Genomic DNA, 26,749 nt, shown 5'->3' with positions numbered 1-26,749 from the left:
GGACTGCTCCTCATTGGGTAAAGTCAAGCACGCCTCCAAAGCATCAGATCTCTTTTCCTTTCCATGGAAAGAAATCAGCACGCAGTAACATAATATTTATTATAACACTGCTCATTGTAAAGGCACTTACCAACTAGACACAGATTTAGGGTTAAACCCATGTAACACTTATTAAAGCCACTCAAATGCCAATATTATTTACTGTCTTAAAGTGAACCAATGATTTAAAGTGTTAAAAATATACATGTAAATTTTAGTACTTTCCATCAAGCTACCTAGCACTATTTGTAAATGTACTAATATAAAAATTGCTAACTTCAAAAACTTTTCATCTCGAAAAAACCAGTACAGAGCTTGACTGTGTATATGCATGCGCATTTTAAAAAGTAGTGACTTTTTAAAATCCATTAATTATTTTGGTGTCTTTGGACTTTTGAAGAAGCAATACAAAGCCAATATTAGTTTGTAAAACTATTTTAACATTTGTTCTCTGCATTTCTCATTTCCTTTCTAGGGAAACTTGTAGATCAATAAGCTTTGCTGTAGGGTGGGTGAGAAATTGGCTTCTATATTTTCCCAAGTATCTGAAACACCTTCCTCTGCCTACGCCATCATGGAAGTCTTTCAACTCTGCCGAAAGTCTCAACAAGACTTCCTAGCACACTTCTAAGCCCTGAGTCCTTCACCCAGCCCTTATGACAATCCCCCAAAACAACATTCAAACAGCCTCTCATAGTTTCAAACTTGAGACGCTCAACTCTATATTAAGAAAGATTCATTTATCCTAGGCTACCATGTGCTTTTGCATGGTAAATCTTAACTCTAAGGAGAGCTCTGATGGCCAGAGTAGCTCAGTAACTGCAATGAACCTGTTAGTGTGGTATGAAGAGTTGCCAAAAAAAGAAAATAAGGGATGCCATTATTGTGTAGATTAATATTATAATTATAAATTAAACTGTGCTTCTAAATACAAATCTCTCATGTATTGATAAAAAGCAATTATTAAATGTTCACCACATTAAGTAAAGTGATGTTGGTAAACCATTTCTTTATTTGCATATCTTGCCTATTATTTCACACTAAAAGTTAAATTCTCAATGTTTACTAAAATTCCACTTTTGCTCAGTAGGAACTTAGAATTTGCAAAGCATTCCTTATGAAGTCCCAAGCTAAAATAAGGGGAGAGACTCTGGGTCTGTTGGCTTATCAGTGGACCTGGGCTGCATCCACAGGGTAGGCACATGCAGTCACTGCCCGAGAGCATCTAATCTCTAGTGTGTCCACTCTTCTGGTACCACTACCTTCTTTCTCTCGCCCCACCCAGGGGCATTCACTTTCTTCATAAATTCATCTGATCAGTTTTAATTCCCTGTAAATGTCATGCTAAATAGTAGCTTTCACTGAAAAAGTCTTACTTTAAGTCTTTACTAATATAAACACATTGTTAGGCTTCCAAAAGCTTAAAGTTTCCATTTATTGTATCTGATAATTATTTTACATTTTCAAAGATTTCCCTATTATTCTGTATACGTGACCACCCCGTCTACCTGTTTCATTTCAGAATGCTTTAATTTTTATTTTATAATCATCATTACTTTATTAAATATATACTCTACCATTCTTTTTTTTTTGTTACTAATTATTGGTAAGCTACTCTATGTATCAAGTTGGCTTTAAAAATAGGTTTTGGTTCTGTGCTTTAAAGTACAGCTCTTGAGCTGGGTGCGGTGGCACATGCCTGTGGTCCCAGCTACTACTTGGAGGCTGAGGTGGGAGGCTCACTTGAGCCCTGGAGTTCAAGGCTACAGTGAGTTGTGATCACGCCACTGCACTCTAGCCTCGGCAACAAAGCTAGACTTCGTCTCTAAAAAAATAAAATAACAAGTGCAGCTCATAGGTTGAGCTGCAAGAGTTTCAGTTTCATCACCAAGAGTCTCCTACCTAAAGTTTTAAGAGTCCACCTTGGGGCAAATAATAAACCAGTGGCAGACAGCAGTTCCCTAATAAATGGAAATCTATGGTAACCAAGCGAATGGAAAATTCAACACAATTATAATTTTAAACCAAGGAGATTAAGAAAAAAGACTTCATTGCTTGAATGATGTGAACAGCTGTCTAAGTCACCTAGACTTTAACAACACCTGGGGTCCTGGGAATGATGCTGGCCTCATACCAGCAAGAGATCTGCACATAATAGGTGTGGGCTCCAAATGTGCTCATCAGCTGACTTCACGTCCTTATGAGTTAGCCTCAGATATGACCCAAAGGATACATACCACCTATTCCTGAGACAGTGTATCAAACTATTTTATATATATGGGAAGAAAAAAGAGTAATTCACTGAGCAAAGCAAGTTTTGTCTTTTTCTTCTGAATCTGGTTTTAATGTGACCCTTGCCTGTCATCCCCATCCTTCTAATTTATGAGCTCATCTTCTCTGGATTGGTAACTTCTTGAGGAAAGCATGCTGTTATACTATTTTGTTCACTGCTGAATCCCTAGCACTTAAGCACAGTCTCTGCCACAGAATAAATACGAAATGAATGAGTGAATGAATGGATGGATGGGTGGGTGAAGAGAAAAGGCATTGCACAAGATTTACCTATCAAAATCCACCAATGGTCCTTAAAAATGGTTTTGTCAGTAGAGATGCTGAATATATTCATATAATACATTTATTTCAATACTATGAGAATTCTAGGAGTTTTTTTTTTTCTCTTTGGGGATGTATACTTAATGAATACTGGTAGCACAGGGTCCCAAATTCAATGAAGGTTTCTTTGAAAAAAAAAAGGGGGGGGGGACAATTTTTCAGCAAAGATTCTCACCAAATTATTTGCCAGAATAATTTTAAGGAAACAAAAATTGATACAAACCTATATAGCTTATCCTAATTTCTATAAAATAAATGAATAAAATTATACTTACATATAATGTAATAATCTTTGTTCTTCTGAAATTCTAGACCCCAGAGGTTAGGGCTGAATTCTTGAAACTTGATGGTGAATTTTACGTCTTGGTCTGGTCTGGCACAGTTGAGGAGAGGGGTATTTTCCTTCTTAATAGTGCATCTGTCTGCTTGGTCTTTATCAACCATATAAACTTTATAATATTCATACTGGCCAACAGTTTTAGAGTCCACTTTGGGGCAAATAATATCCAATTTGTCTCCTATCTGTGGGTATAGTACCAGTCCTTGTCCAGGCAGAAATCTAAAAGCATAAAAAAAAAGCCATTGAGTTGATAAAAATCAACAGTATTGATGATAGTTACAATACAGCCAGCCAATGCCAATAATCCCAAACTACGAATTTTCAGATTCACGCTTTTATTTACCAAAAGTCACTTAGTTCAGATCAATATAGGATGAATGTATTTTGGAATTAAGCTTTAAAAGAAAAAGGAAAGACAGAAAGAAACCACTTGCCTTACTCTACGCCATAGGATCAGGCTACCTGCTGACATTTCTTTACCACTCCCTCACTTGCAGTATTTCAGTACTCCTTTGTGTAACTTTACAATTAACTTTTCCTCCACGGTGAGTCACATCTTCCCACATGTTTGTTATTTTTTAACCACTGGCAGCTCTAGTTTATTGGGCATGCCACAGAGAGATCTCATCAATTGGAGGGAACAGTGAATCCACTAATACTTTGTTGTCCTGTTAGTTTCCATTTGCTGTTGATGTTAATTAACAGACAAGTTTCATCAAGAATGTTTCAAATTACTTATCATAATTAGTCACTGATCAAACAATGGGTTTTTTATTACACTGAACAAAAGAAATGTCTGACAAACCCATAAAAGATAACCAGAAATAATTAGTTGTAGTATTGATTCAGCTGCAGAATGAAGAGTCCTCTACTTGCAAGGACAACAACCACTGTCCCTGCTCTACAAATCTTTTCTTCTTCCCTTGAGATGTATTTGCTCCAATTAATTCTTAGAAGCAAACCTTTAGAACTAAGACTACTGATACAATATCCCCTTAATGCTCATAGCTAAAAGCCTCCCTCCTCCCTCTCCTCTTTCTTGCTAGCCATGCTGCTGAAAGCTCTTTCTTAATGGGGAGTTTCTCTAAAAAACTGAAACAAGAACTTCCTAATGAACATCCTTCTACAAGTGCTAACACTAACAACACACTTAGAAATCCCAGCTCGTTCCCTAAGCAGCCAAGCCTGCAGGCTCATTAAAATATTAAAGCCTGAGAACAAAGAATCGCCTCTGAATCCGTCCAGTCCAACCCTTTCTTTAACCAGAGACGCCCACCAGCCATGATGACTACAGGGTCATAATTCACTGAAAGATAAAGCAAGGATGATAGGGCGCCTCCAATTTTAAACCTATACCAAGGTAACAGCTTATGATTTATGCTAATGAATGGTATTAATTTTCTGAAAAGCGCATGATGAGCGTGGTTATGAAGCAGCACAAAACGTAAGAGAAATCATATTATGGATTCATATTAAAAGCCTGCACTCTTTATTGGCAGGAAAAATGTATGTGGCTGTTACCTCTTTCTTGGCCATGTGTTACTAGACAACCCCCAAAAGAGGGGTGGTCCCTTTCTTTTTAATTGAGCTCCTTTAGCAAGGACATATGTCATTCATCCATTCAAAAAAAAAAAAAAATCTTTCTGTGAAACAGAACTCAAAATGAATTTTTATAACAATGATATATTTAAAACCACCATGTGTGTACTGTTGAAGAATTCTCTAGAACTTCTGACAAATGCAGATCAGTGAGAGCCTCTCCGTGGTATCCCCTCAAACCTTCTGAATGTCAATGTATTCTCTCTAGACAATGTCATCTTCTTTTGTTTGTGGATGAGGCTAATTTCTTTACCTCCCCCAACCCCTCCAACACACACATAGTAATTCTGATGTGCTGCTGAGGTCACAAACCTCAGGCAAGATGCCAGGCAGTAGGCACAAACTCAACTCCATAAGCATTAAACTGATCATCTTCCTGACATTTTCTTTTTCTCCTGTCTTATTCCTTGATCTTTTTAGGGCATCTTTAAGGTTTACAAACACCAGGGGTCGGTTCCTGCCTAGGGTTTCTCACACCGCTCCAAACATTTTCTATCCTGAATCTGCTCCTTTTGTAGCATGCACAGACAGCACTATATAAGTGTTAGCTACTGTTAGGAGAAGTATTCCTAAATTACAAGCCCTCGGGGCTTCCCAGGCTTCAGAGATCAGGATTCTTACCAGGCCAGATGTACCCATTTCCTCAACCATTCATTTAGCTCTTTTAAGAAAATGCATCACACCCCCTCCCAAGCTGTACATCACTGCAAATCTTAGAACTCTCCCACATTACACCCTATGTCTCAAGTTTGGCTCACTAAGCGCTTTCTTCATTCAAACTGCTCCCAAGATCCTGTTTCCTTCATAAGGATTTTTTTTCTCCTGCTTAACTGAAGACTCACAGGAGGTTTCCTCCCTGGCCATGCAAGTCACTCCTCTTGACTCTCATCACTCAATGATGCGGTGAGGTCGAGAACACGTGACACAGGGGTCGGTGGGGCTTCGAGGATCTCTGCCTTTGAGACCATATTTTCAGGAGGCATAAGTCACATAAATAATTTAATGAGCCTTTTAATTCATTTTACAAACGAGCTAGGTCTTCCTTGACGTAAAGTTTTCGTTCAGCGTGTACTGTCCAACTTTGTTAAAAATCTGTAACGGTCAGTGAAGGCAACCCAGGAGAAGGCTTATCAAAACAAGAAGTTTGGTAGAGAGGCTCACATTTCAATACACATATTTGATATGCAAATCCCGGTAAAACTCATCATTCCTGATGCTTCCAAAAGCATTAATTCACCTTTCAGAACACATTGTGGCAAAACATAAGGCAAGAATTTGATCCTCGGCTCTTTAAAAGTAATTGTTTCTAGAGCTCATTAAAACAACGATTGCTTCTTTAATTAAATCAATACAAAAGGCCCCAATACTTGAGTGCTTTAGTAGTTTACTTTTTAAGCATATACCTAAACAGCCATAGCATGCCAGTCCCTTTAACTGATGAGGTTATGGCTTCTCAGTGGACAGAGTGCAGCTGAGCTGAGAGCCTGAACCACATTCTCCTGGCCATGTGTTCATGATGTACAGTCTGTGTTACTGACTCTGACTCCCGGGAACTCTCACACTTCCTAAAGCACTGTGGCAGCAAACAAGAGTGCTGTGAGTGTAACAACTATGTATTTTGTGCCAGACGTTGTGAGTGACAGAAAAGTAGAGATCACTGATCATTAGGAATTTATAGTCTAGCTCCCTGAGGGTAGGCAAGTCCCACATGTGACTAATTCAGTATTAAATGCCCAAGGGGCTGACATAGACTATAAGCTCTATAAATAATGTATTAGTTGAAAAAAATAGGAATGAACACATAGAAGCTAACATTTATACAAACTGAAGTCAAATTAAGTACCACTATTTGCAGATCACAGGCATGATAGGAATTCTGAAGACAGAACCACTTAGAGTTGGGGCAGGACACACCAAGGAGGAGAGACTGGATTTCTGCAGATGCTGTCTCAGGCATAGTGGTGTTCCTGGAGAGCAAGGGGCCCTGCAGATGGAGTTTCTGACCCTTTCGCTCAGAAAAAGTTTTAAGTATCGGCAGTCTTCTACAATCCCTCTCTACTTCATATGCAAGGCAATCAGCCACTTCCAGAACCACTAATAATACAAACACAGCTGCTTTGAAGCACTTGCTCCTGGCTCAGCACTGTCCAAAGCCCCTTACATCCCATATTCTTCATTTAAGCATGACATGTGGACCTAACACACAAAACAGGTGAAGACACGCTGCTGTCCAATAAGCCATGACAGGAAAAGTCCCCTTTCTCTGCATACTTTTCAGTTCTCACTGCAGCACATTAAATTATAACTCTGGCCTTGGGAGACACTTCCCTCCGCCGCCGCCAAAATCAAGCTGTTCACAGATAAGCCATGAAGTTAAGGGAAACTGAGAGAAAGCTATACACAGGCACATGTGAGCGTCACATGGAGAGCCAGAGAAAGTCTAGCTCCACGCCAAGCACACATCAGTGGTGCCTAAAAAGAAGAGGCTTCTTCCGAGGCGGTCATCTGAGACCACGGCTCAGATATGCAACCCTTCCCCAGGAGGCCAGGAACTAAAAGGTAAGGAAGAAACCTATCAGCTATATGGAATTTGAGTTTTACATTTAATATTACAGATGGACTCCAGACAATTATGCAAACAGCAGACTACAGATGAAAAGCAAATGGAGTAAGTTTCCTAATACTATCATTTTTTAATGGAAAACAATGAGTTCCATATGCTATAATCAAGTCAGTAAACAGAGTTCCTATTTTTGAAGCAATGGGGTTCATATCTGAATTGTTACTTTTAGATTGCTGAGGCACATTAAAATGAAACTGCACAGCACATCTATCTATGCCCTAAATATTTTGTAATATTCAACAATATACTTATGCTGACTTTGAAAGTGTTAAAAAGAATTATGATGATGACAACTGGCTAATTTTAAATTACTAAACTGACTTTCCATTGTGGATGCCAAGTACAGATTTCTTTTTGTGTGTTCCGATAATGCTCATCTCGTAACCAAAAACAGCAGAGGAAAACCGCCAGTTACCACCCATACCGCATGGGGGGAGGCTGTTCTTGTTAAACTTCGCGCAGACAGAAAGTGGTTAGAGAGAGGTGTCATTTAATAAAGTCTGCTGATTTCTAATCCCAAATAAAAAGCAAAGACCACCAAAAGTGAGTCATGTCTCACACAGGAGAGAGAACTGAGCCAGACCAGTTCCATCTCTGAGCAAAGTCGGAGCAAGCTCTCTACTGTCTTCCTGGGAGGGGAAAGCTGCCTTTTCCTTTCCATCAGGAGAATGTCCAGGTTCAGGAGTGCTTCCCACGCCATGGCATGTGGCTTGGTGCATTTTCACTGGAGGGCCTCCCTGGGAGCCATGGGAAGCTGCTCTAAGAGTGGGGCACACCGGGTGGAAACAGGCAACTCCTTCAATGGTTTTCCCCAGTGAATCAGTCCCAAGCAAGACAATAGATGCCCTGCCTTTGAATCAAATATAGAGACAATATAATGTGGAAAAAACTGGAAACACTCAAGTAGGGCTTCCAAACTTAACATGCCTCTGGTGAAATGATCTGATATTAGAATCTATTTTTACTCTTGGATTACCTATTTAACTTAATCCAAGCTTTTACAAGTTTTTCAACAATCTGGACTCTAATATTTCTACATGGATACTTTGGCTAAGTCTAATAATCTCAATTAGACATGAATATTTAGTAATCTAAACTGGATCTCTAATAATTTAAATTAGACATTTCAACTTCACAGTCATAATTGTAAAATCTTTAAAAAATAGTCATTATGCAACACAGTATTCTTTAATATTAATAGACTGGAACATAGCACAATTAATGAAGACAGCAGAAAGTTTTAACCTACGCTATGAGCACATGCTTGTTTAAAACACAGGCCTAATACACTGAAAACACAAACCAGCCACTTAGAGATCAGAGGTCACCACATGTGATTTTCATTCACAGACCAGACCACGGCACGTTGGGATGTCAAGTCTGGACTTTTCTGCTGACCAGTATTGCATTATCAGGTCTCACAGGGTGCCTGGGAAGTAGACGGAGGCGGTGGTTGCCTGATCTATTTCTGCACTTTGCCCAGTATAATAGGAGGATCCGTGGGAAGCCAGCAGTAAGAGATGTTTATGGAGAGCTGTGTAGTGAACCTGAAATTGCACTGCCTGCTCCCCCTCACCCACAGCTACTCCATTTTCCCTGCTTCTTTCTTCCCCTGACCACACTACATGCACCTTAGCACAAACATCTGATGCTTTCATACAAGGTTCCTCAAGGTTGGCCAAAGCATATAGATTAACCGAGAAGAAAACCCAAATCACTGGGGGGCCACTTGACGCTAGTGCGGTCTCTAGAAATACACACGAAATGTGTGAAAATATACCTGGTGGCTTTCCTGAGGGAAGCCAAAGATCCACAGAGGGAAAGGATGGAAGAAGGATGAGTTAATATGTCAGTAACTCACTACAAGAATATTAAGCTGACACAGAATAAAAAGATCAGAACAAAAAGATACAAACAGGAACTACCAGTTTCTATGTTCAGACAGATAACTAGGCCAGGTAAACTCCAAACCTAGACAGATACGATGACAGTGCTTGGAAATGCTGTGGGAAAGCTTCTATTAAAAAAGCATCAGATTAGATCCAGAGCCACTTCTACCTAATATTAAACACACAAAAATCTATTTAAATAAAATATTGAGTATCTGCGTGTAATTATGGCAGGTATCATGCACTTGAGAAACAGGGCCACGTGACTCACGTAACAGGAAAAGGTGAGTCCTGACATGGATGCTGGTATACCTGCAAGTGGAATAAATCAGGTAGGGGGAGAGGACCCTACATAAAGCTCTTCTACCTCTGGAGCAAACTGCCCAGCAGTCAATTTGCAGTACTTTCCACAAAGAATTTTTATTTTTCTTTTCATTTCAAAATTATATCATTAGTGTATATGATCATTGTAAGTAGATGGCTAATTTCAGTTGAAAGCATACACATCAATAATATATGGTATGTTGTTCTGTTTATTTTGCTGACTACACAGAGACAACCATAAACAAATGGGTGCACATACCGCCTTTACCTGAGACCACTTTGGGCTACTGAATGGTGGACTTAGAATGACTTTTAGCTTTCTGTGTTTTCTTTGCAATAAACAGTCAATGCTTTTGTGATAAGATTAAGACAGTATTTTTTATGGAGTTTCAGAAAAACTTTGTACTATCTTTCATAACTGACTTTAAAAATAAGCATTTAAAATATTTAATGCCTATAAACTTCCTAGCGAGCAAATAAATAAAAGTATCCTAGTTGAAGTCGTGGCCTGATTAATACATACATCTTTGAGTCCACAGAAGCTGTAGTAACAAACTTGTTTACTCAAATAAGTGAAATATAGGGAATACATACAATTTATGCTTAATCATTGAACTGTACAAACATTTCAAAGATTCTAAACCCCAGCTTTAAAAAGAGGCTCAGCCTCTTGTTGCAAACCGAAAGTCATATGATAAAAGTTTACTCCCAAGCCAGTGATCTGTATGAAGTACACTTTGAATTTACTCCATTTTGGAAAACATGGACTTTTTCCATGAATGGCTTTCATTTTTTTTTTTAATTAAATGCCAAAGCCTACAGTGAAGAAGAGAAGTCAGAGTACAAACCGGTTTGTCTGCAATTCCGAACGCGGATGAGCAGTCTGCAGCTCCGCTGTAATTGGCTGGTGTTTCCAGTCAGCGCCTGACAAAGGATGCATGCTGCTCTGGATCAGCCCAAACCCTTGACCCTTCACCCTACCACGCACTTTGGGCCTGCCATGTCTATATGGAGCTAGAAGACCATTAACACCAAAGACCGAGGCTCCTTTCCGAAGTGCTCTGTGCACCTGGGAATGCAAATACTCTCAAAGAATGACTCTGCATCATGAGCGTGTGGATGTGATGGCACACTTCATAAACAGGCAGAATCTTCAGTCTTGCATGGCTTCCATTTAATGCTAGATTGCTGCTACAGCTTATTAAGATATTCTCTCAATGGCCCAAACAGAATTGTTTTGTTTTAAATTGAATAAATAAAGGCAGGGCCTAAGAAAGACACAAGCAGTAATAAGAAATACTTGGAAAATTTTTTCCCGTTTTTGTGGATAGCACTTTACTGCCCCCTTTTGCACTTTAACATCAGAACAAGTTTCTGCACAGACTTATTCTGAAATCAGAGAAATATTGGGGTGTAGTGATAGGATGTCAGGTTTACATGGAATTACGTTACCAGATACCACTGCTTAGAGTAAAAAGTAATTACCTTGAAACTTCCAGCGAGTGCACCACTATCTTCTCAGTGGCCTTAAACCTCCAAGAAATAAGGTAGTAATTGGAGGCTTTAATTGACATTTTCTGCCTTAATTTGAATGTGTATGTGTGTTGGAACAACTGCCTGTTTTCACAGGTGCCTCTTCTTTCACACTTTCCTAAAACAAGTATCATCTGCAACATGAACCTGATTTATTCAAGGCAAAGAAAAGGGGTCTAAGAGCAGGCTATACAATTTGGAACCCTTAAAGTGTTATAAATCTGAGAGCAAAGACTAGGTGGGGTGGGGGTGGGGGAGCAATTCACACCAATGACAAGCAAAAGCTTTTCAAGAAAAGGAAAGATGAGAAGCACAGAAATTCAAACACAGGGTGAGCTGATAGGCACACAAACCAGTTTAGCAACTCTTCAAGGTGAGGTGTATTTGTGCCTCTTCATCGTGCACACCTTTGACAAAAAGTAATTAAACTACAGTCTAAAGGAAGGTTCTATTTGTCAAATCTGAATCTGCAATAACAGAGCTAGAGGGTCCCCAGTCCCTGGCCCAAAGACCTCAATCTGCATTTGACAGAGCTGCAGGTGATGCTGTGTATACGTTCATTTAAATGTAATCCATTTTCCTCTGTCATTTTACAATTAGCATATGAGTCAAAATAATATTAAATTTCACAGCCTACAGTGCTGCACAATTGAATGAAAACTGACTCCTTTTGATGTTAATCTTGTTTTTTATTTGTGATATAATGCACAAAATCCTGGTGGCTAATTTTATTTTAAAATGCTTAAAGACAGTATTCTCACAGTTTAAGCATTTTTTTTTTCAAAAAAATAACAGAAGTATTTCTTTCATTTTTATCTGTGCCATGATTTTCACTGTCATAAAAAGCCTCCAATTCACAGAGGGGCAAACCTGTAAGAGGCTGAGGCTGAAAAATCATCTACTTTTGTATTAATCATCTATAAGTCAAACGTTAAGAGTGTGATCCCCAAATATCATTGTTGTCTTGTCTCTTCAAAAGTTAAGAGACTAGTTAAATCTCTGCCATGAAATTAAACACAAAACCCAACCACCTACCTCAAAATAAAAATACAGGTCTTTACTTACCAAAAAAAAAAAAAACAAACAAAAAAAAACACACACACACACATACACCAAAAATGGCCTCATGAATTTTGTAGCTAGGTAAGACAAAATGTGGAGATTTGAAGAGTAAGGCTGGGATGCTATGTAGGGTGGGCAAGTGAGAAGGGGTGTGATCTCACAAATGCCAAATTTCATCCTGCTGGCTTGGCCAGGCCGGCTCCATTACGAAAAGGAGGATTTCATAACCCTCAGAGACAAGATGCACCGCAGGCTTCTTTCCCAACTGTAATCTGTGTGCACCTGCACGGTCTTGTTCCAAACCACGCTTTTAGCAAGAGTCTACATAGGAAGGTGGAACTCCTGTTATTTATAGGTGAGGCACCCGAAAGAAAAATGGTTTTCATAGGGAAAGAAATTCAAAGGGCATTTCCAGCTGGTTCTCTCTTGTTTTAGATATGAGCGTTCAAATCCATGTGCTCATTTACCTGAGTGGGAAAAGTTGCAGAGATGAAAGGCTCACGTAAATCATACAGGGAATGCTTTGGCATTTAAAAAACTCTGAGAAATTGAATTAAGATACAGTGAAATGCATAACAATACTACAGTCTAGGGTTAGAGAGAGTATATCTTTCATTTCAACCCTCTCCCCATCCCTTTCCTTCCTACCATCGCATTTTTTAACTACAAAGAATTTTGCCTATTTACAAAAATGATTCAACCATGTTTTATTAAAGTAAAACCCTTCCCTTTTGGTGGGGCCAACAGCCCAGCAAGGGGCTGCCATTCCTGCTCCTCCAGGATTGAGTGTCTTGTTTACCATGGGACCCTCCCCCTGCCCCCACCAACCACCAGGTTCCTTACATAAATAGGTGCTCAATAGGTGTCTGTGTAATTAGAGAATGAACAAATAAATAAGGCGTAAGATGAGATACCACTCTCCAAGTCCTCTCTTGCTGTAAGATTCGCCTTGCCAGTCAAGCATAATCAGCCTAGTAACACAGTTTACAAGGCTGTGTGCAACTGCTTGACAAGCAGTTAAATGGCTGCCTCACAGATTCCTCCTTCCTGGGCTCCAGAGGAGGGTCAGGGCTGGGTCTGCTGTGGGCGTATGACAGAGACATTTTCCTGCACATCTCAGGGCTTTGCCACAGCCAGTGAAGTTGGGGAAGAGAAGGAAGAAAAACAAAGCAGACTACAAAACAGCCAGGTCTATACTGCTAACATCAAAAAGGAGCAAAGTCAGACGGGGTCCCTGACTTCCATACAGATCACCCCCATAACTGTGTACCTTGGGAAAGTGGGAACAATGCTCCACTGTACCTTTGTGGACGATCCACTTATTTCCTGCTTAGTCACCACATCCAGCCTGGAATTACCTTGACCAAAACCCAAAAACACCCCAGAAGTTAAATACTGTAAGTGATTCAAACAAGCAGCTACTGAGAACTGCATGAAAGGAACTGGACGAGGAGGAGGAAGGAAGATGTGCTGGGGTCTGAGTTCTGAAAGGCATGAAAATGTGGTTGTGGAGACCTCTGGCCGGCGGCTGCGTGCTCTCCAGGTAGGCAGATGCTAAGCATGGTGAAAATGCAAACCAAGAGGCACCACGTGGAGTCAAGAGAACCCCAGGCCCACCGATATTCACCGCCTGGCTTCCTTAGACAAATGGCTCCAAACTTGCAGAACATCAAAAGCCAGATGGGCTGTACTGAATGAATCCGCAGGCAAGAAGCCAGAATCCCAGTTTGCTGTAGAAATAGGCCTGGACTTGATTTGAGTCTTCTCAGCTCTGACAAGCTGGAAGCTGGCATGGATCCCAAAATCCAAAATAAAATGGCATTTAATTGTGACTAGACTCTAAAAAAGATGTCATACTATCTCCTTAGCTTGACACACACTCAGCATCTCACCAAATGGATCTCCCCTCAAAAATCTGACCTCTTTTTCTCTCCACAAGGATCCATCAAATGTTTAAATTTTTAAAAAGAAAATGTTAACAGTCAAAGGAATAATAATATATGCATGACCATTATATATTGTAATAACTCTCTAGTCATCCTTTAAATGGGCTGATCATTATTCTGTTCCATTGGGTATAACCTTATTATACCCAAGATTTGATATAACCTTATTATATCAAAGATTCAAAGGCTCCATTTAAAACTACATGACCATCATAAGAAAGTGACTATAAATCAAAATGGATAATGAAAGAATTATACCAATTATACCCCAAACATTTTTATCCATCATGTATGCACTGCTTTAAGCAAATGAATGCTTAATTTAGATATATGATGATGAATACTCCCTGCAACAGCATAAACAGGAGAGGCAGAGGATTAAGAAGAGGGACCCTGGCCCCAGAGTAGCTGGGTTTAAATCCACTTATTAGCTCAGTAAGACTTTGGCTAAGTTAATTAACCAATTTGGCCACAGTCTCCCCACTGGTATTATGAACATAATAAAAGTACTTTCCTCACTCATATGGTTACCATGAAGGTTTCAGGAGTATTTGTCAGGCAGTTAGAACAGCAGCTGTCATATAGTGAGTGCTATAAATAAAATGCTGTTACATAAAACAACGTCCACCAGTTAAGCAGTTTTCTAAATAAGAAATATGAATATCAATGTAAAAAATGCAAGACTGCCCATCCCTACAGGTTGAATTCATGTATTCATTCAACAACCCAACTGCTCACAGAACCTGTACTAGAATATACAAAATGAATTCAGGCAGAGCCTCATCTCAGTCCATAGTTGCACAGCTGAATGAGAAAGTCCAGGGTTATAAGTGCTATAACAAAGCACCAAAGGCAGAGAAGTATAGAGGAGATGAGAAGAAAGAGGAGAGAGAACCTAATTTAGCAGGACTAAAGAAACACAAAGGGTGCTTCACTTAGCAGAAATAAGGAAGGAGTAGAAGTTTGGCAGGTAAACAAAATAAATTAACATCAAAGAGTTTAAGGTGAAAGTATTATGCTACAGTCTTTATTAACAGAGTATTTTAATATTTTCCTTGTATACAAAGGCAAATTGAACCACAGCCAGGCACACAGTACATATTCAATTGATTTTTATTGGTAACAACTGGCATTGTATTGAAAGGTTCATTGTGCCAATCAGAGCTTAGCTCCTTAAGTACACGTAATGTTGACCAAAAGAGTAACAACTCTTTTATTCAGCATCATTATGTCATTGTCCCTATTTTAGAGATGGGACAACTGAGAGACACTAAGGATACTGCTCCTAAAGCTACACAGCTAATAAATGGCTGAACTAGGATTGAACTCACACAGCCAAACTCTAAAGCATGTGCCCTTAAACTACAATGGCACTTGCCCTACTGTCTTGGCGAAACTGAATCGCTTCACTAGCCATGATCATACTCATTTTGAAAAGCGGTAGGTACTGATAACTCTCACAGTAAAAGGTAGCTGAAATCAGTGGCTTAGCTGACCCTGTGTGGGATCTGTCTTTGAGCAACGGCCTGATGTAGGGAATCCTGGAGCAAGTTTGCAAGCGGACGTGATAGACACACACTGCCCTTGGCTGAAATACTGTCTCTTTGGCATGCTTACTGTTTTATTTATTTCAGCTGTCTACTGTGACTTTCTTAGTGATGCCCACAGTCTTTCGACTCAAGCTCCTCCTCCCCTGGGCTGTTTCCAGACCCTCCAGGGGTGAATCCCATTCCCTTCCTCCGTGTCCCCACCGTGCACCAGGCACCCACCTCTAAATGTGCTTGCTCCCACCTGGGCTTCTCTCTACTGCCTTAGACTTTAAATCTCGAGGGTAGAGGTCACTCTGCCTTCTATTCTTAGAGCCGAGTAACAGGCCTAACACTTAATAGTTGCATGTTAAATAAACAACAAATTCTCCACCATCAATGGTTTAGATCCCTGATGATCCCTGATGTTCAAGAGCAAGAATGGAGACTGCAAGGCAAGAACCAGAGATTTCTTCAGAGATCCCAAACAGCTTTTAATGTTATGTTGTTTTTCCCAAAAAGGCTGGTGTAGGGCGAGGGTTCTCAGTGTGGCCTTGAGGCAGCAGTGCCAGCGTCACCTGAGAGCTTATTAAATTGTCCATCTTCAAGCCCCACCCCAGACCTCAGGAGTCAGGAACTGGGGGCGGCGGGGGGAAGGGGAGGGCAGAAACCCCTGTTTTCTCAAGCCCTGCAGGGGATTCTGGTGCCCTAAAGTTCAAGAGCCCACGGACCTCTGAGCCGTCCCATTGTCTCAGGTCTCATCCATCTCTAGTAGCAGAAGGATGACAGTTAAGACAGGGTAAGCTGCCATCAACACAAATCTGGGTTGTCTGTCCATTCCACTAATACTGGATGCCAGTGCTGGCCAGAAGTAGGGACTGATGAAATGAAGAAGGCATGTCCCTGACTTTTAGGACAGGGAGAGTCATGAAGACTTGCGTATCAATCATGACCATGTACTGTGTATATGGTTCTTTCTATGTATGAGGCATCTAAGTACAAAGTACTGTGGGATTATGGAAAAACGACTTAAAGAGGTCACTCTTGATCTATGTCATAGAGAGAGAGAACATGTCTAGGAGAAATAATGAACTGTACTAGACAGTCCATTATAATAATGATCCATTTTCCCAGAGAAAGGGGGGATTCAAGGCCTACAAGAGCTTGCTTTTTTTTAACAAAATCTAAAATGTACCCCAAATACAGTTCTGGCAGGTAAGTAAAACGTGACATTTTCTAACTTCTTCTGCAGCTAGGTGCATTCTTAGCTGGTCTTGAACATGATTTGCCCTGCCCCACTCACTCATTAGGCAATTCTGATTCTGGGCAAATGTTTTGGGGCCACGGTAAGCCAGGTAAAGGTGTGGAAAGAGCAAGGATTATAATTGATCAGTTATAACCCAAGGCTGGAAGAGATCAATTGAGAAACACTTCTGGCTCTGAAGGTCGGAAATTCTTCGCTATGCACACAGGTTAGGTGCCCCGCAGGGAGTGTGGATTGAGAACAAGGGTAAAATAAGCAGACGATAAGGAGTTGCACCCACCCCACTTACACACACACCCGTGCCAAAAACGCGAAGGCCTTACTGGCTTTCCTCAAACACAAATATGTTGACTCTACTGGTTTCAAAAGTCTGGGTAGCACTCACAATTACTCTGGGGTCATACGAGAGTGGTGTACGTGGAAGACATGGATTAAGGCCTCAGTGGCAACAAGGACGCAGGTAGCAAGTATTGGAAGCCAGATACAAATACTGTAATTAAAACTGGATGCAACATACTTAAATTGAAAAAACAAACTAGTAATATAAATAATTATAATAACATAATAAAATAATAAAACTAATAATATAAATTAATTAATAAAGTATGGCAGAACACCAGTGGTTAATTCCCAGCGCTCTAATTGTATGCCCACCACAAAGTAGTCTGAACGCTTACCTATTCACGCTTTAGAGAATGAAAAGAGCACACCATTACTACTTCACCGCTCCCCGCTTTTTCTTCCTATTTTGTTTAGAGAATTACTAAGGGGAGAAACAACTCGTTTAACAGAGCTTTCCCTTGCTATGTTTTCTTATTTGAAATCAGCAAGTATGTACTTAGCAACCACAGAATGCTTTGGACTAGAATTACATATTTGAATTTATACATGAAAGGAAAATATGTTAATAGTCTAGAGCCGCTGCTGATTCTCTGCTGGAATAACAGAAATAGGTTCACCTGGCATTTGATGTGCATGGCAAGCACTTTATAACTGGTCACCTACCCCTTTCACTGGTTTTCTAGGGCCTCCTTCCTTATCTCTAACACTTCTGAAACATCTTCTCACAGGTAGACTGCAAAGCTAAATGTTGGAAGAAGGTTAGTAAACAAACGCAGGGCTTTCTTGAATGACTGCCCTAATCACTTTAACCCTGTTCCCGATAGAAAGCTGGAGGCCAGGGCAATTCAGCTTTTTCTTTTGTCATTTGCCTGCCATAAATATGCACCAGTCTGCGTTTCAAAAGCTAAAGGAGGCAGCAAGCTTGCTGGACATTTATCATGCTCTGTTCCCTGTTAACAAGCAAATACTTTAGTTGAATGGGCCATTAGCAATCATTGTCAAGTGTAGAATGCAAGGTGCTTGGATGTGACCAGCTTGTAAATCAGGGGGTACCCCTTCTCTGATGAAGCTAGACAAATGAAATGGATCTATTGATACAGACTGCTGAATGAAGTTAGAAAAAGAAGGTAAAGTAGCAGGAGCTGGATATGGCCAGCCTATGTGCAATACTTTAAAAATGTTTTTAATCTATGAAAGTTACATAGTAATGACTATCGTAATTACCATAGTAATGAGAAAAACAGGCAACAAAGGCAATGTATCTACAGCCCCAAACAGATGGTTAAGTCAGTTGAGAATTCAGAACAAAATCAGTGAAATGGGTCTACAATATAATATTTATGACTAATGACCCTTTTCCGTCAGACACTTAGAATCCAAGTGTCTAGAAGGGCCCATGTTGCTGTTAAGGGGGAAAAAAAAAAAGCACTGAATTCCCCTTTGTAAAACACACCCAAGACCCACTCCATCAAGAAAGAGACTTAGGATGTTTGCAGCCTTTGGCATTTTCAATGTCTTGAGAGTTCAGACTCTCCCAAAGAAGTGCTGAGATTTTCCTGTAACGCCGAATAGGGGGGCAATCCAAGTATTTCCTTCTGGCTTGACCCAATTGCGGATGTCAACTCTGCATGGAACCCAATCATGGTTTCAATGGCTTATTTTGTTTAATGACTGAAATGGAAAGTGTGGAAGGCAAAAACAAAAGTCTAGCTTATTTACAAGGTTGTTCAGGACAGAGGGCGGTAAGAGTCGACAGCACAGAGATTTTTTTGTTTTTGACTTTAAGGCTAGGGACCACTAATGTCTTTACAATCCTGTAACTTATGCTAAGGTAGCCTATCCCATTCAACTCAAAGGTTAAGACTCACATTTATGAGTAATTACATCTAGGTAGAGCTCACTGCTTTTGGCATATTGGATTAATACTCATCTGAATTAAGACTAAATTCCCCCTGCCCCTTTTAAAAATTGTATTCTATCTTTTTTTTTCCAGGGTGGGAAAGACAGAACTCACGGAAGAGCTCTGTGGCTGAGGGAAAGGGACAATATGTCCTGTTTACCTTTGCTTCTCCCATGCAGCGGGAGAGGGAGCTGGGTCTGAAAAGATGGCTGAAATCAAAAGGTCTCTGTTTTCTTTTCAGATAACCCCAGCCCTACCTATCCCCTCTACTCTGCTCCTTCCCAGCACGTCCCTGTCTGAAGCCCAAATAGATTAAGGCAACAACCGCGAAGTGCAGTTAATCCTACAGAACGGCTGCCGCTGTTAGGCCAGGAGTTAAAAAGGAAAATCTCCCAGGCCCTAACAACTGCAGTGATCTGAAGTTTTAATCAGCCCCAATCTCAATCTATCAAAAAGGCAGTCAATGAAATCTACCTTTGCCATATTATCCACCACCAATGAGCAAGAACTGAGCAGCTTTTCTTTACCGCCTCAGCCATCCCAGGCCACAAGTAGAGCTTTCATACTTCCTAATCCCAGCTTCCAAGTCTGTGTGGTTCTCACATAATGCCCAACAGCCTGGAGGCAAGGGCCTTCGTCCCGCGCCCTTTTCAGAGACGTGTCATTTCTAACATCAAGCTAATCTATATGTTGCCATGGCTTCACCCTTCATCTGCCTTTACATCTTATGAACTGCATGGATTTACCACATTATTTTTATCTGAAAGACAGAAAATGGTGGTTTTATTGCCATACAATCAGATTACTACTGCTAGTTTCTCTGTGCCTTTTTACCATACTTCAATCAAAAGGGATCAGTTTCTTTATACTCTGGCCTTGATTTACATCACATCTGTAAAGACCTAGTCTGAGTTGTAATCCCCTTATTAACTATGACCAGGGTTGATTTGCCTAAAAATAAAAGCAAATTGTGTCAGACCCTTTCACTTTGTTTTTGATTCGGAACTACAAAATGGATTACTAAAGAAATCTTCGGAGTTCACACGGCTAGTATCGTGCTGAATTTAAAATGAGAATTAAACAAGTTAAACAGGGGAGGCATGTCGACGGTTTACATCTTCCATCATGGGAGAAGGGCTGAATTGCTTATGTCTTTGTATTCTTTGGCTTTATAGAGACAATGAAGCCACAGGAGTTTTTCCAAGCTGTTCGGAACACATCCCATTTGCTCTCCTTCCTTCTTTGCTGTTCTTCTATTCCTCCCCCAGCCCCTTTCTGATTTCCCCCTTAAAAAGAAGGGGGGAGCTCTTCTCTGAAAGAGCTAATTCCTGACTAGAAGCTTATAGTTCTATGGGTTCTGCATATTTTAATCAAAATATTTTAAACAGTTGAACACTCCTCTTTAAGGCTCTACTCTGCCACACAAAGGGTGAGCTCATAAGCAAATCTATGTAGATATATAATAAGTGACCTGAAAAACAGGTTCTTTATGTCAGCAGCAAAGGCAGGCAGAGATTAGGCTGATAGGAGGACCAGTTTCATCATCTTCCTTAGAAGAGCGCTTCTTTTTGTCTAATTTGCAATTAAGTATTTTAAGAATGAAGTTTTCATAAAATGCTAAAAGCAGTATATTTCCTAAACATTTTTGTATTAGGGTCTACAATCCCTATCTCCTTTTTCCCTGCCACTCCCATTCCTATGACGCATTACTGCAGTCACGCTGGGATCTCAAATAGTTTCCCATTAGGTGAACGCACTCTAAAACGTTGCTCCAAGTTAGGTGTCACATTGAAGCTCTCAGGAGCTACCTGGAAGATTCTGGTGGAAGTAAAGACAGCAAGCATTTAGTTGCTCCAGTTGCAACGTCCGTCTGAAGGCAATTATCTCACTCATCCACCAGCCGAAGGATATACTTCAGTAAGTTTACAGACAAGAGACTTTATGAGAATTAATAGAAATCTACCAGTTGTTCTTCAGCTGACTCTATATGGAGAAACCATTCAAACACGCAGTTTTTAGCTGGTCTCCAGGCCAATGGCTAATTCACCTGTCCACATACTTTAGCTTAAGTCAGAAACCTTTAGAAATGTTGGAGTCATTTGCATTTCTTTGCATCGGCAGAACAAATGTCAACAGCTTATGCTTTGTAAAAGATTTAGAACCAAGTGCTTAACAAATCATCTTAACCTCCAGCTCCTGTTTCTGGGGCTTGAGGCTGTAATTGTTGAGGTCAAGATGTGCAGTCCCTAGACATATGATTCTCAAATAAATTCTCATCTGAAAAGAAGGCTACCAAGCATGTTGCGAGGTATCGCTTTAGCTTGGTCTTTGTGCTCTGCCTGGCTCACTTGTCCTGTAGAACAACGACAGTCCATTACCTACAGTTTATCATCCTGACAAAATGTGAGGAATGTGGATGTGAAAGCACTCACAATTCCACCCCTGGTGCTTGGAGCTTTTTTCTCTCTATATTAAAACCGACAAGATTAACCCAAATGCAAACTGTGGAGCATAGTTCAAGGGGCTATTCAATCAGTGCTGAATGTGCATTTGTTTACCTACAAAAATAAGAATTTCAGACACAATGGAAGGCAGGCTGGCTTATATATGTTATTGAATGGACTGTTTAAACAGCACTATCCATTGTAGTTTATTTTATCAATCTCTGATAGGTCTGTATTTATGCAGAGCCTGATTGTGGTGAAGCCCATGTATTATATGTTAGGATATTATCCAACAATTCTTTTGTATCAAGTCAATTAGTATCAGGAATCCAGTATTATTACATAAGGAAAAAAAATACATAGGAAAAGCAAAATGCTTTGTTAACTAGTATGTGATGCACAGGGAATGGTAACCCCAGACATAAGGCACTAGTACTCGAAATTTTCAACAAAGTCAGTGTAATACATTCCAGAACACCAGACAAATACAGATTTGCTGACATTAGAGTACAATTAATACTTTTTTTTTTTTTAAAGAGCCCACTACTTTAAGCAAAAATATCTCTCTCAGAAAAAAATGTTCTACTGAAGTGTTAAAAATGGAAGCTAGGCATTGCTGTTCTCTGCTGAATTTTTTTTTGTTTTTTAAAAGAACAACTTTAAACAACCAAAATGGCTACAACGGACCCAACTCTACCAGAACGTATCAAAGCAATGTGAATAACCGAGCAGGGCAGCTACCGTTTTGAGCACGCAGGACTTCTTTCCATTATTACATACAGTCAGGGATGGCAGAGTCAACAATGTGATTAAAGTAGTTACCGAGACGCTGAATTTACAAAGGGGTTTCTGGACCCTGTATCCAAACAGCTGCTACATGCTCCCTGTGTCGACCACCTGCTAAAAAAGCTGACCTCTGAATGAAACAAATCTAATTACTGATGGCGGCTTCATTACAAATGAATTGTTCCACAGTTCATAGGAACTGATGTGAAACTTCAATGCATTTGATTACCTTCCTGCCACATCATATTTACCGACTGAAACGTCCCCCTGGAAATAAATATACAACTTCCACAAGAAAAGCAACACCCTGGCATCGGGAGGTTATATGCATCCTCAAAAACTTAAAGGGTCTTTCCTAATGGCTCCTGCAGGAAGAAATGTTTCTCATCTCTAGAGCTAACATTCAGCTATAAAGGAGACCTTTTCCAGGGACACATTATCCAGTCCTCCAGGAAAGCCGTTAGTTATCAACAGAATTTTAAAAGAAATGCTGCTGAGGAGGAGAAGGCAGCAGCAGCAATCCCAGTCGCGCAAAGGGCAAGCTTCCCGAAACGCAGGGCCCTCGCAGGTCTCCAGGTCTGGACACAGCTGGGAAAAACAGACTCATCATCATCATCAGGATGGTGGGTAAATACCTGTCACCTCCTCCCGGCACCCTGCCACCCCGACACATTACGAAAAGAAGTTATTAATGTCTACACCTGAGATAGAAATAACGGTTGTTCTACCTTTTTTCCCCCAGCTAGGTATTTCTAATTCTCCTACCGGATACACACAAACTACTAGTTAATAATAACGCAAAGATAAAGATACACACACACACAGAACTAAACGCTGAAGAGGCTAACGGAATTTCTTTCAACTAGGTTTAAACAGAAATATTAAATCCTCATAGGAAAAAAAAATCAGCCCTAAAGAGAGCCGGTCAGTGAAAGTGCAGAGAGGCTGGAGCAGGCGACCTGGGGGAGGGGCGAGGCCTGGCGCTGTGCGATTCCGCATGGAAGAGTGACCTCTGGAGGCACCGGGCGCACAGCGGCGCCCGTGGGCTCCCCCGGTCGCCTCGCCCGCCCGCCCGCCTCTCCCGGACTCCGGGACCCGCGGCTGCGCGAGGTCCTAGCCCGGCTCCTTCCGGCTCCACCTGGCGCCTTCCAAGCCGGCTTCGAAGCAAAGATGCCGCCGCCAGTACTTCATCGGCAAATACAAGAATCTACATTAAAAATCGGATCCACGCAAGAGCAAACGAGGCTGCGCTAAGGAACTTCTCCGTAAGAGCGGCGTTGGAAGTGCCTTCTAGCATCATACAAACATTTGTTTAAACCGATTGGTAACCGGCGTTTTTGCCCTTTTCGTGAAGGGATTCTTGGTTAACATATTAGCGAATTTGAACTTTAACACTTTTAAGAGAATGTACACACTCCCTTAATTAAGACGTGATTTCTAAATCGGCCCCCCCATTTCTTTTCTCCTAAAACCAGGCCCAACTTGCTCAACTTCAATTAGGCCATGGATTTTGCTTCTGATAGCAAACGTTTACTCCAGAAGCCAGCTAATGTCTGCACACTTCTCCAAGTTTCTCGAGACTACAATTCCATGATTCTGTAAAATATCTTTAGGCTGTGACTCGAAATAGGGTGATATGCAGTGCTGAATGCCCAGATCACGCCGAGTTTTGGCCACACAGATTTAGGGATGGCATTTTCTAAAATCTGAATGCACTCTGGTGGCCCAAACTGAAAGTTACTCTGCACAAAGCCTGGCTCGCTCCCAGCTGCGGCGTCCGATAAGAGCAAGTCCGATGATCCTAAGGATTCCATTCCCACCAGGGGTCTCGAGGGCTTCGGGAGCAGTGTCGACTGGGCAGGGCCCCAAGCTTTTATAGAAGGTGCCTTACAATTAGGTCGGCTATCGACACCGCGTACTCCGGAGCTACCGGCTTAGGAACGAAAGCGGAGGCCGAAGTGCAGCAGGCCCTCCGGGAGAAGCCTAAGGCCGGTCTCCCGGACGTGGAGGAGAGGGCTCGCCGCCCGAGTTCTCCTGCGAAGCAAGCGAGCTCCCCGCGCACCCTCGGGCTGGCGGCGCCGGGCCAAGGCGCACAGGCTCCAGGGCTCTGCAGTCAGCCGCGACTCTAGGCTCCCCTCTCCAAGACGCGCTCCGCGGCCCGCGTCCTGCCACCCCGGTCGCCCGCCCGCCAGCGGGCCCCGGACCGCGCTCCCCGCGAACGCAGCATCTCCGCCTCTCTCCAGAGCCAGCCAGTCCCTGCGCGCCCGCCAGCCTAGGTTGTGGACATGTCCTTCGTCCTCGAAAACAGGAGAGGATCAGGTATCGCCATCGGACACCTTCCCGGACGTGACACCCGAGCCACTAGGAGCTTTTAGCGCCCGAGAGCGCTCGGGGGAGGAAAAGGCGGAGAGGCCGTCCCTTTTCCATCCCCGGCGCTCGGGTTCGAAGGCCAAGCGAGGAGTCTCCACCTAGCGAAATGGGGCGGGGGTTGGGAGTGGGGGACGACAGAGACAGAGGTTCCAGAAAAAGGCTCCGAGGCCCCGCGGACTGACCCCTCCTTCTGCCCAGACGGCGCGGCGGACCCGGGGCTGGGACCCAAAGGGATCGCGGACACCACTTACTTGGAGTTCGAGGAATTCCAATAGATAGGCTCTAAAACTATCGATTTGGAAATCGCAGTTCTGCATAAAACCATCAAAACTCCCCAGCAGTACTTCCACACGGAGTCCCTCCTCACAGCCATGGCGAAGCCACTCCCAGCTCCGCGCACTCCGGGCCAAGAAGGGACGGACGGGACGCAGGCCGGGACCCCCAATCCTCCGGGGCAGACAGGCGGGGAAGGCGGCGGGCGCCCGCAGGCAGCTCCGGGACGCGCTGCGCAGCTCCAGGGGTCGCAGGGCCAGGTGCGCTCGCCCTTGGGGGCCCTCAGAGCGCGGGGCAGGAGCGCACGCGCGGGGCGCGGCGGCGCGGCGGATTGGGGGCTCCGGGGCGCCGCGCCGGACGCAGCTCGGACGGCCGACTCCCGTGCGGCTCCAGGGTGCCGGGCCGGCCGCTGCGAGCGGGTGGGCACGGGGCGGCGGGGCGGGAGCGGGGTGGGACACAAAGACCCGAAGCGGAGACGGCCGGCGCGGGCGGCGGGCGCTGCGCCCCGAGCGGGGCCGCCTGTGACTATAGATCCAGTGCAGCGGGCAGCGGCCCGAGCGAGCGGGCGCCGCGTCGGCGCGGTTCCATGTCCCAAAGCGCAGCGCGGAGAAGGGCGCCTCCGGGCGCGCAGGAGCCTCCTCACTCCGCGCGGCTACAGGGCCTCAGGGCAGACAGGAGGGAGCTCGGTCCCTGCCGCGGACTCCGGACGCGCGCGGGCCTTTGTGTGCGGGGAGGGCGCCGGGACCCGCTGCGTGCGCAGCTCCTCGCTCCAGCCGGCGCCGCGGTCCCTGCCGAGGAGAGTCAGCGCGGCCGGCGCGCTGTCAGAGCGCTATAAACACGGGGCCCCGCCCCACAGCGCGAAGCCCATTGGCCCGCCGCTCAGCAGCCGCGCGCTGGCTGGGCGGCTGGCCCGTCCGTCCGCCTTCCCCGCCCGACATTGGGCGCCGGGAGGCGGGGCTCGGGCTGACAGGTGAGCCCCGCCCCTGGCCCCCGCGAGCGGCGGGAGCGGAGCAGACGGCGGGCAGGAGAAGCTCCCGGCGCGTGCACAGGGCGCCCCCCGGTCGGCCAGAGGCGGCCTCGGCGCAGTGCAATTGTGGAAACAGCGACGGCCGAGTAGCGGGCCACCTGTCCCAGCGCCCGGCGGCGCCTTCCTCCTCGGCGGAGTCAGAGGACGCGGCTGTCCCTCGCGCGGTGCGGAAGGCAACAGGCTCCGCTCGGCGTCCTCCGTCGGCCGACGCAGCACTGCCCCGGTGCAGGACTTGCACTCCGCACGCACCCTTCGTGCTCCCGGCTTCTGCGCGCTTCTCCCAACGCCTCTCGGCGAGGGCTTCCCACTTGATTTTGGTACCAGGAGCCTCCGGCTCGGCTTCAGTGAGTGGGTCCGGAAATTGCAGGACGATTCCCGCGACGCGGCGCCGGAATTTGCTGCTGTAATCAGGGCCTGAGCGTCGTCGCCTCCCGCCTTCTCCGCGGGCGTCTCCCTTCCCTCCTGGCCTCCCGGGAAGGCGGCTCCCCCCGAGCTTTCCCTGCGTGTCGCCGGCACAGACACGCCCGCGGAGACCGTCTCCCTAGCCTCTAGGAGACACGCGCCCTTCCCAAAGTGACCAGAGATTTAGAGGGTGTGAGATGGAAAAGTCAAGGCATGTGCTTCTCACTCCGCGTCCGCAAGACCCCAGTGCAGAGCTAGCAGAAACTCCTCGCTACTTTCTCGGCCGAGCGCCGGCGCTGACGCTCGTCCGGGACTTCCACGGAGCCACAGCGCCCACTAGCGGCCAGCTTTGCTTCTCCGCATCTCGAGAGCGCAGCGGTCCGCCTACCCGGATCCAGCATCCCCGCAGCATCTAATCGAGTCGCAATGAACATCTTTTTACACGTT

The 26,749-nt window shown here is 43.6% G+C and overlaps 1 protein-coding gene across 1 annotated transcript in view; it reads right to left on the bottom strand.

Annotated features, from left to right (window-relative positions):
• The window catches only part of EFNB2 (ephrin B2), a 44,784-nt gene extending 19,105 nt beyond the window's left edge, over positions 1–25,679 (bottom strand). Inside the window, exons 1-2 of the mRNA XM_012440970.2 lie at positions 24,852–25,679; positions 2,928–3,211 (exon numbers count right to left, since the gene is read on the bottom strand). Of these exons, the coding sequence (XP_012296393.1) occupies positions 2,928–3,211; positions 24,852–24,973 (406 nt within the window). The 5' untranslated portion in view covers positions 24,974–25,679. The remainder of the gene's footprint in view (positions 1–2,927; positions 3,212–24,851) is intronic.
• Between the last annotated feature and the right edge of the window lie 1,070 nt (positions 25,680–26,749).

This window comes from Aotus nancymaae, unplaced genomic scaffold (assembly GCF_030222135.1).
Source record: "Aotus nancymaae isolate 86718 unplaced genomic scaffold, 86718_ANA_hifiasm-v0.15.2.pri h1tg000044l, whole genome shotgun sequence".
Taxonomy (NCBI): Eukaryota; Metazoa; Chordata; class Mammalia; order Primates; family Aotidae; genus Aotus; species Aotus nancymaae.
This window is presented reverse-complemented; position numbering and strand designations above follow the sequence as displayed.